The following is a 15,733-nucleotide window of genomic DNA, read 5'->3' on the forward strand; positions in this document are numbered from 1 at the left end:
TTTTCTAGATCTATAAAGCATAGACACAATTCCCTGTTCCACTCATAACACTTCTCCATTATTTGCCGTAAGCTAAAGATCTGGTCCCGACAACCTCTAAGAGGCCTAAACCCGCACTGATTTTCATCCAATTGGTCCTCAACTAATACTCGCACTTTCCTTTCAACAGTACCTGAGAAGATTTTACCCACAACGCTGATTAAAGAGATACCTCTAGTTTTTACAATCGTTTCTGTTTCCATGTTTAAAGATTGGTGTGATTACTGCTTTTGTCCAGTCTGATGGAACCTGTCCCGACTCCCAGGCCATTTCAATTATCCTGTGTAGCCATTTAAGACCTGACATTCCACTGTATTTGATGAGTTCTGACTTAATTTCATCCACCCCAGCCGCTTTATTGCACTGCAATCTATTGACCATTTTTTCCACTTCCTCAAATGTGATCCTATTTCCATCATCATTCCTATCCCATTGTACCTCGAAATCTGAAACATTACTGATCGTATTTTCACCTACATTGAGCAACTCTTCAAAATATTCCCTCCATCTGCCCAAGGCATCCACAGGATTCACCAGCAGTTTTCCTGACCTGTCCAAAATACTTGTAATTTCCTTCTTACCTCCCTTTCGAAGACTGCTAATTACACTCCAGAATGGTTTTCCAGCAACTTGACCCATAGTCTCCAATCTGTTTCCAAAGTCTTCCCAGGATTTCTCTTGGATGCTGCAGTTATTGTTTGGATTTGTTTCTTTCTTCAACATAACTTTCTCTGTCTACCTGAGTTCTAGTATGTAGCCATTTTTGATACGCCTTCTTTTTCCTTTTACAGGCTGCCTTGACTGTGTCATTCCACCAAGCTGTTTGCTTCATCCTACTTTTACACACTACTGTTCCAAGACATTCTTTAGTCACTTCTAGTACTGTGTCCCTGTACCTTGTCCATTCCTTTTCCAATGACTGTAATTGACTACATTCAACTAACTGGTACCTTTCTGAGATCGCTGTTATGTACTTGTGCCTGATTTCCTTATCCTGAAGTTTCTCCACGCTTATCCTCCTACATATGGACCTGACCTCCTGCACTTTCGGCCTCACAATCCCAATTTCACTGCAGATTAAATAATGATCAGTGTCATCAAAGAATCCCCTGAATACACGTGCGTCCCTCACAGCCTTCCTGAATTACTGATCTGTTATTATATAGTCAATGACAGATCTGGCTCCCCTGCTTTCCCAAGTATACCGGTGAATGTTCTTATGTTTAAAAAAGGAGTTTGTGATTACTAAGCCCTTACTGGCACAGAAATCCAAGAGTTGTTTCCCGTTCCTGTTGGCCTCCATATCCTCTCCAAATTTACCCATAACCTTTTCATATCTTTCTGTTCGATTTCCAATCCTGGCGTTAAAATCACCCATGAGCAGAACACTGTCCTTGTCCTTTACTCTAACAACTACATCACTGAGTGCCTCATAAAAACTATCCATCTTATCTTGATCTGTCCATTCACAATGCGAATATACTGACACAATCCTAATTTTTTTGCTAGACACTGTCAAATCTATCCACATCAGTCGTTCGTTTACATACCTTATTGCAACTACGCTGGGTTCCATTTCTTTCCTGATGTAAAGCCCTACACCCCATTGTGCTATTTCTGCTTTGACTCCTGACAGGTAGACCTTGTATTCTCCCACTTCCTCTTTTTTCTCACCCCTTACCCGAATGTCACTAACAGCTAAAACGTCCAGCCCCATCTTACTTGCAGCCTCTGCCAGCTCTACCTTCTTCCCAGAGTAGCCCCCATTGATATTAATAGTTCCCCATCTCATTACCATTTGTTTGCCAAGTCGTATCTTAGGAGTCCCTGGTTTGTCAGTTAGAGGTGGGACTCCGTCACCTCCAAAGGTCCGAGGCATTTTGCTCTGATTGTTGCCAGCATCATATTTAAAGTACCATGGAAGCAGGTTGCTAGCTTTACTTGCCCCGAGTCCCATTGGGTTTTACCCCTAACGGCTGAGGGACTAACTGGTGGATTTGGTAGTCTTTGCCGTATGAGCACAAAGGTGGCCACGACTCAGAATATGTCCGAGATGCCTAGCCTTATTCCAAAGTAACTGGTATCCCGACTGTCGGGACCACTTACTTGGCCACTCATACATTGCCCGTGGTTCATGAACTAGGACATGACTACAGGAACCCACACCATGAATATCAAAAAATCACCTCTTAAACGACGCCTATAATATAAGATCAACACCCTCTGCAGATTTCAAGTTTATATTCTTAGTGGTTTGGGCTGGGTGAGGAGTCAGTGAGAGAGTGAGTCAGTCAGTTGGGACAATGCCTTTTATATACAAACATTACTCATCTTTCCCTATAGCTTACCCCTACTTTTCTCAGAATTTCAAACATCTTGCACCATTTTACAATGTCAAATGCTTTCTGCAGATCGAGAAATCCTTTGAACATGTCTTTATTTTTCTTCAGTCTTGCCTCCATTATCAAATGCAACTTCAGAATTGCTTCTCTAGTGCTTTTACCTTTCCTAAAACCAAACTGGTCATCATCCTTAAGTTTCTTTTCCATTCTTTATATATTATTTCTGCCAGCAATTTGGATGCATAAACTGTTAAGCTGATTGTACAATAATTCTCACACTTGTAGGTTCTTACAGACGTGAGAAATGTATAGATATTGTTTTTCCAAAAGTGTGATGGTATATCGCCATTTCATACATTCTACACACTAACGTGAGTAATCGTTCCCCCAATGATTTTAGAAATTCCAATGGAATGTTATCTATCCCTTGTGCCTTATTTGATTTTAAGTCTTCCAAAGCACTTCCAAATTCTGATTTTGATACTGGATCCCTTCTCTTTCCTACTGACTCCTGATTTTTCTTCTAACACATCGTCAGGTAAGTCCTCCCTCTCATAAAGACCCTCAAGGCACTATTTCCACCCGTCTGATCTCTCCTGTGCATTTAACAGTGGAATTCCCATTGCATTCTTAATGTTACCACCAGTGCTTTTAATTTCACTGAAGGCTATTTTGATTTTTCTGTATGCTGAGTCAGTCCTTCCACCACTCATTTCTTTTTTGATTTCTTTTCATTTCTGAGTTAGCCATTTCACCTTAGCTTCCCTGCACTTCCTGTCTATTTCATTCCTAAATTACTTGTATTTCTGTATTCCTGATTTTCCCTGAATGTTTATGTACTTACTTCTTTTGTCGATCAGCTGAAATATGTCTTGTGTTACGCATGATTTCTTCACAGTTATATTCCTTGTACCTACGTTTTTCTCTCCAGCTTTTATGATTGTCCTTTTTACGGATGTCCATTCCTCTTCAGCTGAACTGTCTACTGAGGTAGTCACTGTCGTAGTATCTATAGCCTCAAAGAACTTCAAGCATATCTCTTCATTCTGCATCCCATTTCTTTGCGCATTGATTCTTCCTGACTAGTCTCTTAAAATTCAACCTTCTCTCCGTCATAACCAAAATGAAATCTGAGTCTGTATTTTCCCTGGGTATGCTTTACAATCCAATATCTGCTTTCGGAATCTCTGCCTGAACATGATGTAATCTAACGAAATCTTCCTGTAGCACCTGGCCTTTGCCAAGTATATGTTGTCTTCCTGTGATTCTTTAACAGAGTATCTGCTGTTACCATCTGAAAGTTATTTCAGAACTCACTTTGTCTTTCTCCCCTCTCATTCCTACTGGCAAACCTGCATTCCCCCATAACCCTTCCTCTTGTTCCTTCCTCTACAACTGCATTCCAATCCCCCATGACTATTAGATTTTCATATCCCTTTACATAATGAATTACATGTTCAATATCCTCATATACCTTCTCTACCTCTTCATCTTCTGCTTGCGCTGTCAAAATGTATACCTGAACTATTGTGTCAATGTTGGTTTCCTGTCAATGCTGATGAGAACAACCCGGTAATTTCACTGTTCACAGTAACTTGCTCTCTGTCCCACTTTCCTATTCGTAACAAATCCTACTCTTATGCCATTTTCTGCTGCTGTTGATATTACCCTATATTCGTCTGACAAAACATCTTTGTGTTGTTTCCATTCCATTTCGCTGGTGCCCACTATATCTAGGTTCTATATCTAGATTGAGCCTTAGCATTTCCCTTTTCAGATTTTCTAGCTTACCAACCGTGTTCAAACTTCTTGCATTCCACACCATGACTCATAGAACATTATCCGTTCATTTATTATTCAATCTTTTTGTCACGGTCACCTTCCTATTGATAGCCCCTCCTGGAAATCCAAATGGGGAACTAGTCTGGAATCTTTTGCCAAAGGAGACGTCATCATGACATTTTCAATTACAGGTCACGTGTTCTGCAGATATACATTATGTGTCTGTAATGAAGTGGTTTTCATTGCCTTCTGCATTCTCGTGCTGTTGATGATAGCTGATTCTTATGCATTTTAAGGTTAGCTTCCCACCCCAAGGGCGAGAGAGTATCCCAGACCTCTGTCCACTCCTTCACCCTCTTTGACAGGGCCATGGCAGAACGAGGGTGACTTCTTATACAGGCAGATTCTGGCCACCATTGTGATGATTTTTATTCAAAATTTAAGCAGTGGTAGAGTTTGAACACGGGAATAAGGATGTTTTCATTACAAATCAGATACACTACCCCTACACCCATCATATTGGAACTAAATGTGTTTGTTCATTGTATCATCAGGATGCTAACAACAGTTTTATATGCTCTTTCAAGCACAAATACTCCCCCAGCCTTCTTGGTGGATTTATTAATTGTAATAACCATTGTTGCTATGATGACATCATGATTAATAATTCATTTCTATGTTGACACTGTCAATAAGCTTGAAGCTACAAGGTGTAAAATATTTCCATTGCATAGGGTCTGTCAAAGTAGCTGCTCAAGACAGTTTTCAGAAAATGTGTTTGAAAGTACTTTACAAGAATGCCTGTCCATACCACCTGCAGTGAACCCACAGATGTCCCAGTCTATACACACCCAGCGAACAGTCTACCCGACGGGAAGCCCTAGTCACACGACATTTACAGTAGGTTAAAGCCACCTTCAACAAATGTTACATGATCTGGGTATCTCCACACTACTTTGTGTAGGCTTTCCTTGAATGATTCTAAAACTGTCACAGCAGAATCAGGTGGCCAATAAAAACAAGTGGTAATTAACTTGAGTTCACCTAGACTTGTTACATACATCCAGGTAACATCACAATCAGACTCAATTTGGACTTTGGTAGACGATATTTTTGTCAACTGCAATGAAAAACCCCTTCCTAAGGCATCTAATCCATCTTTTAAACACATGTTCCATGTCCCACTACATTTTTCAGTGGTTTCTGCTTCAAGTTTCAGCCAGCTCTTGGTTCTGAGAAACAATGGCTTAAGTAGCTCAAAGTTCCTTTGAACAGATGATATATTATGGCTAGGTGTTAGTCACAGCTTAGAGGCATCCAACCACTGGTATATTTGGAAAGTTAATAGATTACAAGGTCTGCTGTTCTCCCCAGAATACAACTGGAAGAGAAAAAGACCGAGGTAATTTTAACTTAGTGGTTACAAGATGGATACTGTTCATCACAGTAACTGATACAGTTACTAACTACTTTAGGTCAATGACTGAGACAGTTGAAGGAGGATATAAGAAGATCATAACAGCCTACACTTCACTCTGGGAAGAATTAAACACAGTAATCTGGGAAGAATGAGCAGCTGTACCACCCATGTTAACCAGCAACTAGCTATACTAGCCACCATAAGCAACTGTTTAACGAAATCAGCTACAATTTTAATGGACTAGAATGTGAATATGATTTATACACCACAATAAACATATGAAATGGGACTATTGCACTACATCCAGTCAGTCCCAGCCAGATAGTGCAATACCTACAACTGTTACACAATGATATTGAGACCAGGAAGCAACTAGTCACTCCTGCCTGCCACTGAACACTATAGATGTAGATGTATTTCTGTCAAGCTTTCTGTTTTAAACTATGCTCAGAACACACCATTATTCAAGAGTGCCAACTATCAATTAGATCATGTGATATCTTTATTCTCTGTTGTCGTGCCTAATAAGTAACCACCCATTCATGTTCATGTACATATCCTCTGCACAGACCTACTTCCAAATAGATGACATCTAATGTTATATGAAACAGAACACAGAATAAACAACTGCAGTGTATCACTTTAAGACAGTGATGTAAAACATGTAAACAATATTTTGAATATCTCACCACATAGACTAGAAAGCTTGTGAAACCAGACTGTCACACCCCTCATTTAATTCTCCTTTCTTCTTTCCAGCAAATTAAGTGGAGCTTATCCCTTCAATGTTTAGTTTATATTTCTGGAAAGTTGCATAAATTTTAAGTTGTTTGGTTCAGAAACTTTGCATTAATGGTTTGTTTAAATACAACTGTGTATGGGCTTAGTTTTTGTAAACATATTATGTTGTTAATTTGTAATCTAATTGATTTACTCTTACTAAAGAATTATTTTGTCATTACTGAAAACTGCCTGACTTGCCATAGAATTAATTAGTTCTGGGGTTTGGTTTGATAGATGCTGTGGTTTCTTTCCATTGGAGTGAACGTAGTGGCATGGGATTTGAGGCAGTTAATGTGACTCTTCAGCAGTTTTGGAGGATATGTAGTAGCTGTAAGAAGATACAATATGAGAGGAAAATTATTGCCCTTCAGGCTAAGTTAGACATGGCTAGGAAACATCAGGCCATGTTAAAGGGGGAGAAGGGTAAAGAAAGGTGAAAGGTGGCAACAGTTAACAGAAAGAAATGGCTTAAAACATCATCTGACAGCTTGTGGTGAATGTGAAAAACAGGTTTGACCTGTTGCTTCAGTTAGAAATTGACAAGCCTCAGGCAGATGTAGACAGGGTTGTGAGGTAATGGGCGAGTTGTGGTGCCCTGGAAATATTGTAAGTTCGGAGATGGCAAGGCTGCACTGGGGCCTTTCAGTGGGCCGCGGCTTGTTGGCGGCCATGTGGTGTCTAACGGTAGCCGAGGTGCTCTAGGGCAGTCTTCAATGTCGACTTCCACTACAACTGACGGCATCACCATGACAGAGGGAACAATCTCAGATCAGATAAGTGCCTGCACAAATAGTGAGACAGTGTTTAACTCTGAAGTTCAAGCTCCATTTATAGATCTCATGAATATGACACAGTCACCTAGTACGTGTAATTATGAAAACAGAAGTGAGCAGGTTAGTCCGGAATCAAAGTGTGAAAGTGTAACTAATAGGAATTCAGGCAAGGGGAATGAATGTGGGGGAGATATGATGTCTCAGCTAGTGCAAATTAGTCAGGGAATGGCAAATAATACCAGTACAATTTGAACAGTTATGGCTACAATGCGAACTGAAATAGGTTCCACTGCAAAAGAGGAAGTTGAAAAATTTATGGGTAACCTTGAAAAAGCAATTGATGATAAATTAAAATGTGTCTGAGTGGATATGGGGAAAATTACAGATGAAGTTGTAATAGTAAAATCTAAAATCGAATCAGTGGAAAAAGATCTTGGGGAAAAATTGGATAAGATACAGATGGAACTTGGGGCAAGTTAAGTGACTGTATAAAAGCATAAGATGCTCATAAAAGCGATATAAATTTAGCTATTAGTGACATTGAGAAAGAAGTGGGCAAAATTAAAGATAAAATAGAGTCTAATATTACTAGTGAAAATGAATTTAAAAAACAAATGCAACAGATAAAAAGTGATTTAAATTCGTTGGCCTCCGAACAGGCCACACAGGTTACAAATATCCCTTGGGCAAATATCAGATCCATGAAATGTTACGCAGATGACAGAAGATATCACCAAGTAAATTTCTTGGCTATGTGTAGGGACGCTATTGGTCACGGCATGTCGGACGAAGCAAAAAATAAAATATGTTAAACGCAGAGTAAGACCCACATTCTTGGGCAAATTTTAAATGTAGTTCGTGCTAATCATACAAAGAGTTTGAAAAGTGTTTTTTGAATAAATTTTGGAGCAAGGCAAAGGAGACACAGATCCAAAATGAATTTTTAAACAAGTCAAGTTACAGGTATGGTAATGGGACAATGGGAGATTTTTGCAAGCGCGAACTTGGAAAGCTTAAGCATGTGAAACATCCATTGGGGTTTTAATGGAAATCACCGTGTTAAGAAGGAGATTACCTGAAAATTTGCAGTGGGATATTGTCCATGGTCCATGTGATTCCATGAATGTATTTGTGGAAAAATTTGAGAGGGCTTTGATGTTCAAACCTCAGAGTAAACCAGGTGGTAGTTATCAATATGGGAATCCAAATAATCATCAACAAAGTAATAATCGTGAGAGAAATCAAAGGAATTCTCAGGGAGATAGTAGCTGGAATGAGCAGAATGGTCAGAGAACGAACGGGAATTATAACTTCCGTGAACAAGAGCCAAGTAAGGGACGTAGATTTGATGAGGGAAATTTGCGAAGTGCAATCGCGTAACAATAGTCGGGAAACTGATATTCACCACATCTCAGGTCCAGGGATGGCAATCTGAACAGGAGATGAAAAGGACTGGAGATAACGGTAATGGTAGAAATGTTGATGGGTTTGAAGAAAGGCAACAAATATGTAATATGGAGTATGTTAAAGAGGAAGGCTATATAGGTGGCTCTTTCAATAAATGCAGGTGCAAATGGCGGAAGCATAGATCTATGAGAGATTTAAGTAAAAATAATGGGAATAAATCTGCAGGGAATGATGTAAGTTATGAATGTGTAATGAGTAAGTGTGTGAATGGTGACAAATGGCAAGATTCAGTGGCTCAAAAAGAAGTTAAAGAGGAGATGAATTTTGTGAAAGCAAATTGTGTGGAGAGTTCTGAAGAGGTATTAGCAAACAGTAGCAATTGCAGTAAGGAAGCTGTTGTAGTAGCAAGTGTTTGTGAGTCAGCGAAAAGCATTGATGTTTGTGAATGTGGCATAGCTTTGGTCTTGCCAGCTGCAAGTGAGGGTGATTGTGCTTTGCCAGAAAGTGTCGATATTACTAAGGGAGGCTTAGCATTGGTCTTGCCAGCAGTTAAATTTAAAAATGTATCAGCAGAGGTAGATGATTTCTGTTTAAAGGAACAGAGTAATGGTAATTTATGTAATGATGCAAAAGCTACTGGTATTGATACTTCAGAGGAAGAAATTTATGTGTTTATAGTCATGAATGAAGGTGAAACAAAACTTATTAATGAATATGTGGATCTAAAATGTTTGTCAGAGTATGAATGTGAGAATGTATGTAAAGTAAGATTGGGAGTTAATCTGGATGAAAAGGGTGTAGAAACGGCAGTGTGTGCTGATTTTTGTCTGATCACAGCGAAATGTAGCAAGGCTGGAAGTCCCAAAATTGTATGACAAGGTAGCAGCAATTTGTGTAATGTAGCGATGGAGGATAAAGTTGTGTGTGATTCATGTAAAGTTAATTTATCGATGGAGGAAAGTAAGGTTTCTGAGGTGAATTTCTGCAATGATTTAAATGGAGTATCAGCAGATAAGGTTGTTGAGATGAATATTTGTGGTGATGACGGCTTAGGCATCAGTCTATTATTTCAGGAAGATAATATGTTTAACAGCGGATTGATGTGTAATTTTGTTGAAGCTGCAAGTGTTGATATTTTAGAGGAGAAAAACAGTAAAGTTGTGCACTCTGTTGGTAGTGAATTGGTGAAATGTGTGGAAGAACTAACAGAAAATATAGAAAGGGCTGAAGTAAATAGTGTGGATGGGGACAGTTTGTGTAATGAAGTTCATACAAATTGGTATATGGATGCGGAGTGTGATTCTAGGGAGACTGATTGGCATTGATATGGTAGAACGTTATGGTCGTTGCTGCCGCATATGTGGAAACAAGAGAAGTTTAAAATTGCTAAGGGTATATAGAGAAAGGGCTGTTCTAATTTGTAATTAGTGGTAGTAATTTTGGAGGGATAATTTTATGTGTTTTACTTGGGGATTCATTGGTAATTTGTTAGTTTATTGTGGCACTGTACATGTGCAACAGGGGTAAGTTTAGGCACTTGAGGGTGCATGGAGGTCAGTGATCTCATGGATTTAAGTAAAGTATGTTTTGATTTATGCTTTGCATAAGAGTGTGGCAAAGAATTTAGTGGTAAATTTGAAGGGTATTGTAATTGTATGTGCACGCATTTTTTGATGCGTGGGGAGGTAGGAAAGATTTATTAAGGTCAATTAAGATTCAAACATTTTCCTTGTGACTTTGTTCCTAAAGTATCATTTTTCGCTAGAGGGAATCTTTAGTGAGGATCCTAGTTGGTTTTGGGAAATGGTTTGTTGAGGGTTTTATACTTTTGGTTTTTGTTGTAGACAGATTTGTCACGATAAATGGTGGGGCTCAGAATTCAGAGGCAGATACTATTTCTGCAGGGCACTTGGTAAAAAGAAAGATGTGAGTTGATCAATACTTAGTGCTAAAATTCGTGTGAGCGTATGTAGTGCAACAGAAAAAATTAGAGTGTGAAAGAGCCTTAGCACTTAGTGGGTGGCACAAAAAGTGCTTACAAAATCGCACATAAGTAAAATTGCATTTAAAAATTTTATTTCTTGTCCAAAAAATTGTTTATGCATAACTGGAATGCTTGCATTTATTTAATATGCTGTTTCATTCATAATTTGTGTTAGTTTAAGTTTATTTTGAAAGTGATGCTGCTCCCACACAACTACAAAAAATTTGTAAACACAATTGGCCTGGTGTTTTAATCATTAAATTCTGTTCTTTGAAATTTGTTTTATATGTACTTGTATGAACTGAAGAGTGCTGCTTCTGAACATTCTGGTAAGCAAGAATGTTAATAAGTGGAGGTGTGTGAGATAACGGGTGAGTTGTGGCACCCTGGAAATATTCTAAGTTCGGAATTGGTGTGGCCGCGCTGGGGCCTTTTGGCAGGCTGTGGCTTGTCGGCAGACATGTGGTGACAAATGGGGTCCAGCGGCTGCATGGCTGGGAATTCCATGGTGACGCTGTGTCGATGAAGGAGACTTTCAGGGAGTGCCAAAGATGGCGGACTTTGTGAAGCCTTAATGGCTGACATTTCACAGCTCGTGTAGAAATTAATAGTAGCCAGATAAATCATGATACCCCAAAGAAAGACACATGTACATTAACATTATTTGCACAACAATTCTGATGGCGTAATCAAATTTTCAATATCTTTATTAGTGTAAAATTTAGTATCTGATGATAAATTATACAAGTAACACCCAGCAACGAATTTCCAAAATCTAAACAGTTCATTTGATTTTGTCAATTGACATGTCTTTAGAAAGCTATTAGTGAAAACCTAAATTGGTATAAATTGCAGGTATGTAACTTGAATAGTACATGGGTTATTGGAGGTCAAAGTGGCCGTGAGTAATAAAATATGAGTGGTTACAGGTGTTGCAGCAACACCGTCTTTAGAGTAGGGAGGACAGAAGTAACCTAAGTTTTAATACAAGTTAGGACTGAAATACATCTTCAGTTCAACAAAGAAAACAAATGAAATAATTCTATGTTTCTTTAAGTTTTCCTGGTAAATCAAATATTCCATCGTTTTTTGCATGTGCATCTGAGATATTATTCATTCTTGTTCTGATATTTCAGCTGTCAGCCTTACAGCCATTCTCAAAGTGAGTCACTTGCATGATTTTTAAGTCACTTTACGTGATACTGTTTAGTAAATGTATCTGCATCAGAGATAATGTTGTTGGAACAAGAAGGTCAGTCATAGATAAAATTTAGTGCATCTAACAGTAAAACAAAGGAAGTACAGAGTCAGAAAATCTACAGTGCTTACAAACTATGTGGTTGATTGTTACAGATGGTATATGTTGGAATGTCAGGCAATGAAGACCTGTAACAATATTTGCTTGGAGAACACAGACATGAAATCAATGATTGCAATGATTTGTTGATCTGGATACCCTCGTCTCTGTTGAGCAGGTTGTCCCATAATTGTATTTCCACAGCTTCCTTGACTATTGAATCCCAGTAGGATGAAACTGTGACCAGTAACTTAACTTGGCCATAATACATGGAACGGTCGGTGGAAATACATCGTTCAGCCACTGCAGAGTTATTGGGCTGTAGAAGATGGATATCACTGGTGTTCAATGCAACATTCCTGTACACTGTGAATTTTTTGTCCATGTGCCTTTTATCACACTCACAAGGAATTTCATAAAAGCATATTATTTTTCATAGATCCCAAAAAGAGCTACTCTTTTGCCTGTGGGAGGAAGATCACATTCAAATTATGTTTCTCCATTATTCTTGCAGTTTTGAAGAAATATTTTCCAGATGCAGGAGCAAATTTTTGAGTTTTAGGGACTGATGGAATTGGAGAAGGTGAAGGTTCTTGCCATAGGATGAGTGACAGCCCAGGAAGACAGTTTTAATGGTATGCCCATTAGGTGGGATACGCTGTGTCAGACAAGAAAGAGGATGTGTGATTGGAATTTTGCTGGGAAAAAGTAGAGTTTTCAGAACTAGCAGAAGTAGAATGAACTGGGATTCATGGTTTTATGGTGGGTAAGAAAAGGAGTGACTGAGAGAACAATTAAAAATGTTTGAAAATAAGGAAATAAAAATAAATGTTTGAGGTGTTATAACTGAAATAAATGGTAGTTATTATACAGAGAACTTTGTGGGAAGTTAGGAAGGAGGTCAGAAAATGATTTAATGAAGCAGAAAGTAATAGGCACGTTTGTAAATAGATACAAATCAATCGATCACCAAAATATTAGCAGAGTGTTAACATTTTGCAGTGTGCAGTTGCAGCTGTAGCTGTTCTTAAGTTCACATCTCACAAAGTTGTTTGTGCACTGTTATACAATTATTAAATTTAGTAGTTTTCAATAGTATCTTTTGCTGTTTGTGGTGAAATAATGGTTTAATAAACTTTTGGAAATGTTCACTTACTGTGTTTTTCAAAGTTGTCTGTGTGTTGAAGTCATTTAGTAAATTTGGTGCAGTAGTTTGCAGCTGACATTTCTTATTGTTTCTAGTGAAATATGTCAGTAAAATTTTCAATCACTGTTTTAACTTCTTTGAGTGTTCCAGTGGATGCTCAAATTTTTGGTTTTAGCTGAGGAATTTTGTGAAGTTTTGGTGGTACTGGTATTAATTGTGGTTTAGTAGTATTAGTAAAAGTTGTTGCTTTCTTAATAGAGAGAGAATTTAGAGACCATTATTGTTAGTTCTTGAAATAGTTCTTCTGTTGTAACTGAACTCAAGTAATGTAGATATTTCATTTTTTCAGCGACTGTTAAAATTGTACCATGAGTGAGACATGTGGGCTTTGTCACAGATCTGTGAATAGTGAATTACTGTGTGGGATTTGTTCAAAGTATTTTCATTGGGTGGGGGGGGGGGGGGGTGCAGTGGGGAAGCCAGTGGGCATTATAGCAAGCTCCACTCCAGGGAATGCAGAATCTGTACATCTACATCTACATGATTACTCTGCAATTCACATTTAAGTGCTTGGCAGAGGGTTCATCGAACCACAATCATACTATCTCTCTACCATTCCACTCCCGAACAGCGCGTGGGAAAAACGAACGCCTAAACCTTTCTGTTCGCTCTCTGATTTCTCTTATTTTATTTTGATGATCATTCCTACCTATGTAGGTTGGGCTCAACAAAATATTTTCGCATTCGGAAGAGAAAGTTGGTGACTGAAATTTCGTAAATAGATCTCGCCGCGACGAAAAACGTTTTAGCTTTAATGACTTCCATTCCAATTCACATATCATATCTGCCACACTCTCTCCCCTATTACGTGATAATACAAAATGAGCTGCCCTTTTTTGCACCCTTTCAATGTTCTCCGTCAATCCCACCTGGTAAGGATCCCGCACCGTGCAGCAATATTCTAACAGAGGATGAACGAGTGTAGTGTAAGCTATCTCTTTAGTGGACTTGTTGCGTCTTCTAAGTGCCCTGCCAATGAAATGCAACCTTTGGCTCACCTTCCCCACAATATTATCTATGTGGTCTTTCCAACTGAAGTTGTTCATAATTTTAACACCCAGGTACTTAGTTGAATTGACAGCCTTGAGAATTGTACTATTTATCGAATTCCAATGGATTTCTTTTGGAACTCATGTGGATCACCTCACACTTTTCGTTATTTAGCGTCATCTGCCACCTGCCACACCATACAGCAATCTTTTCTAAATCGCTTTGCAACTGATACTGGTCTTCGGATGATCTTACTAGATGGTAAATTACAGCATCATCTGCGAAAAACCTAAGAGAACTGCTCAGATTGTCGCCCAGGTCATTTATATAGATCAGGAACAGCAGAGGTCCCAGGATGCTTCCCTGGAGAACACCTAATATCACTTCAATTTTACTCGATGATTTGCCGTCTATTACTACGAACTGCAACCTTCCTGACAGGAAATCACGAATCCAGTCGCACAACTGAGACGAAACCCCATAGGCCCGCAGCTTGATTAGAAGTCGCTTGTGAGGAATGGTGTCAAAAGCTTTCTGGAAATCTAGAAATACGGAATCAACTTGAGATCCCCTGTCGATAGTGGCCATTACTTCGTGCGAATAAATAGCTAGCTGCGTTGCACAAGAACGATGTTTTCTGAAACCATGCTGATTACGTATCAATAGATCATTCCCTTCGAAGTGATTCATAATGTTTGAATACAATATATGCTCCAAAACGCTACTGCAAACCGACGTCAATGATATAGGTCTGTAGTTCGATGGATTACTCCTACTACCCTTCTTAAACACTGGTGCGACCTGCGCAATTTTCCAATCTGTAAGTACAGATCTATCGGTGAGCGAGCGGTTATATATGATTGCTAAGTAGGGAGCTATTGTATCAGCGTAATCTGAAAGGAACCTAATCAGTAAGCAACCTGGAACTGAAGACTTGCCTGTATCAAGCAATTTGAGTTGCTTCGCATCCCCTAAGGTACCTATTTCTAAGAAACTCATGCTAGCAGCTGTTAATGTTTCAAATTCTGGAATATTCCATTTGTCTTCCCTGGTGAAGGAACTTCAGAAAACTGCATTCAATAACTCCGCTTTAGCGGCACAGTCATCGGTAACAGTACCATCGGCACTGTGCAGCGAAGGTATTGACTGCGTCTTGCCACTTGTGTACTTTACATACAACCAGAATTTCTTCAGATTTTCTACCAAATTTTGAGACAATGTTTCGTTGTGGAACCTATTAAAACCATCTCGCATTGAAGTCCATGCCAAATTTCACGTGTCTGTAAATTTTAGCCAATCTTCGGGATTTCGTGTTCTTCTGAACTTCGCATGCTTTTTCCATTGCCTCTGCAACAGCGTTCGGACCTGTTTTGTGTACCATGGGGGATCAGTTCCATCTCTTACCAATTTATGAGATATGAATCTCTCAATTGCTGTTGCTACTATATCTCTGAATTTGAGCCATATCTCGTCTACATTTGCATAGTCAGTTCGGAAGGAATGGAATTGTCTCTTAGGAAGGCTTCAAGTGACACTTTATCCGCTTTTTTAAATAAAATTATTTTGCATTTGTTTCTGGTGGATTTGGAAGAAACGGTATTGAGCCTAGGTACAACGACCTTGTGAGCACTAATCCCTGTATCAGTCATGATACTCTCTATTAGCTCTGGATTGTTTGTGGCTAAGAGGTCAAGTGTGTAGCAGAAGTA

At 38.9% G+C, this 15,733-nt stretch overlaps 1 protein-coding gene across 1 annotated transcript; it reads right to left on the minus strand.

Moving 5' to 3' along the window:
* Positions 1-1,183: 1,183 nt before the first annotated feature.
* LOC126109146 (craniofacial development protein 2-like) lies at positions 1,184-1,996 on the minus strand. Its single transcript, XM_049914395.1, has one exon. It carries the CDS (start codon positions 1,994-1,996, stop codon positions 1,184-1,186), a length of 813 nt encoding a protein of 270 aa, XP_049770352.1.
* Positions 1,997-15,733: the final 13,737 nt, after the last annotated feature.

Source organism: Schistocerca cancellata, chromosome 1 (genome assembly GCF_023864275.1).
Source record: "Schistocerca cancellata isolate TAMUIC-IGC-003103 chromosome 1, iqSchCanc2.1, whole genome shotgun sequence".
NCBI lineage: Eukaryota > Metazoa > Arthropoda > Insecta > Orthoptera > Acrididae > Schistocerca > Schistocerca cancellata.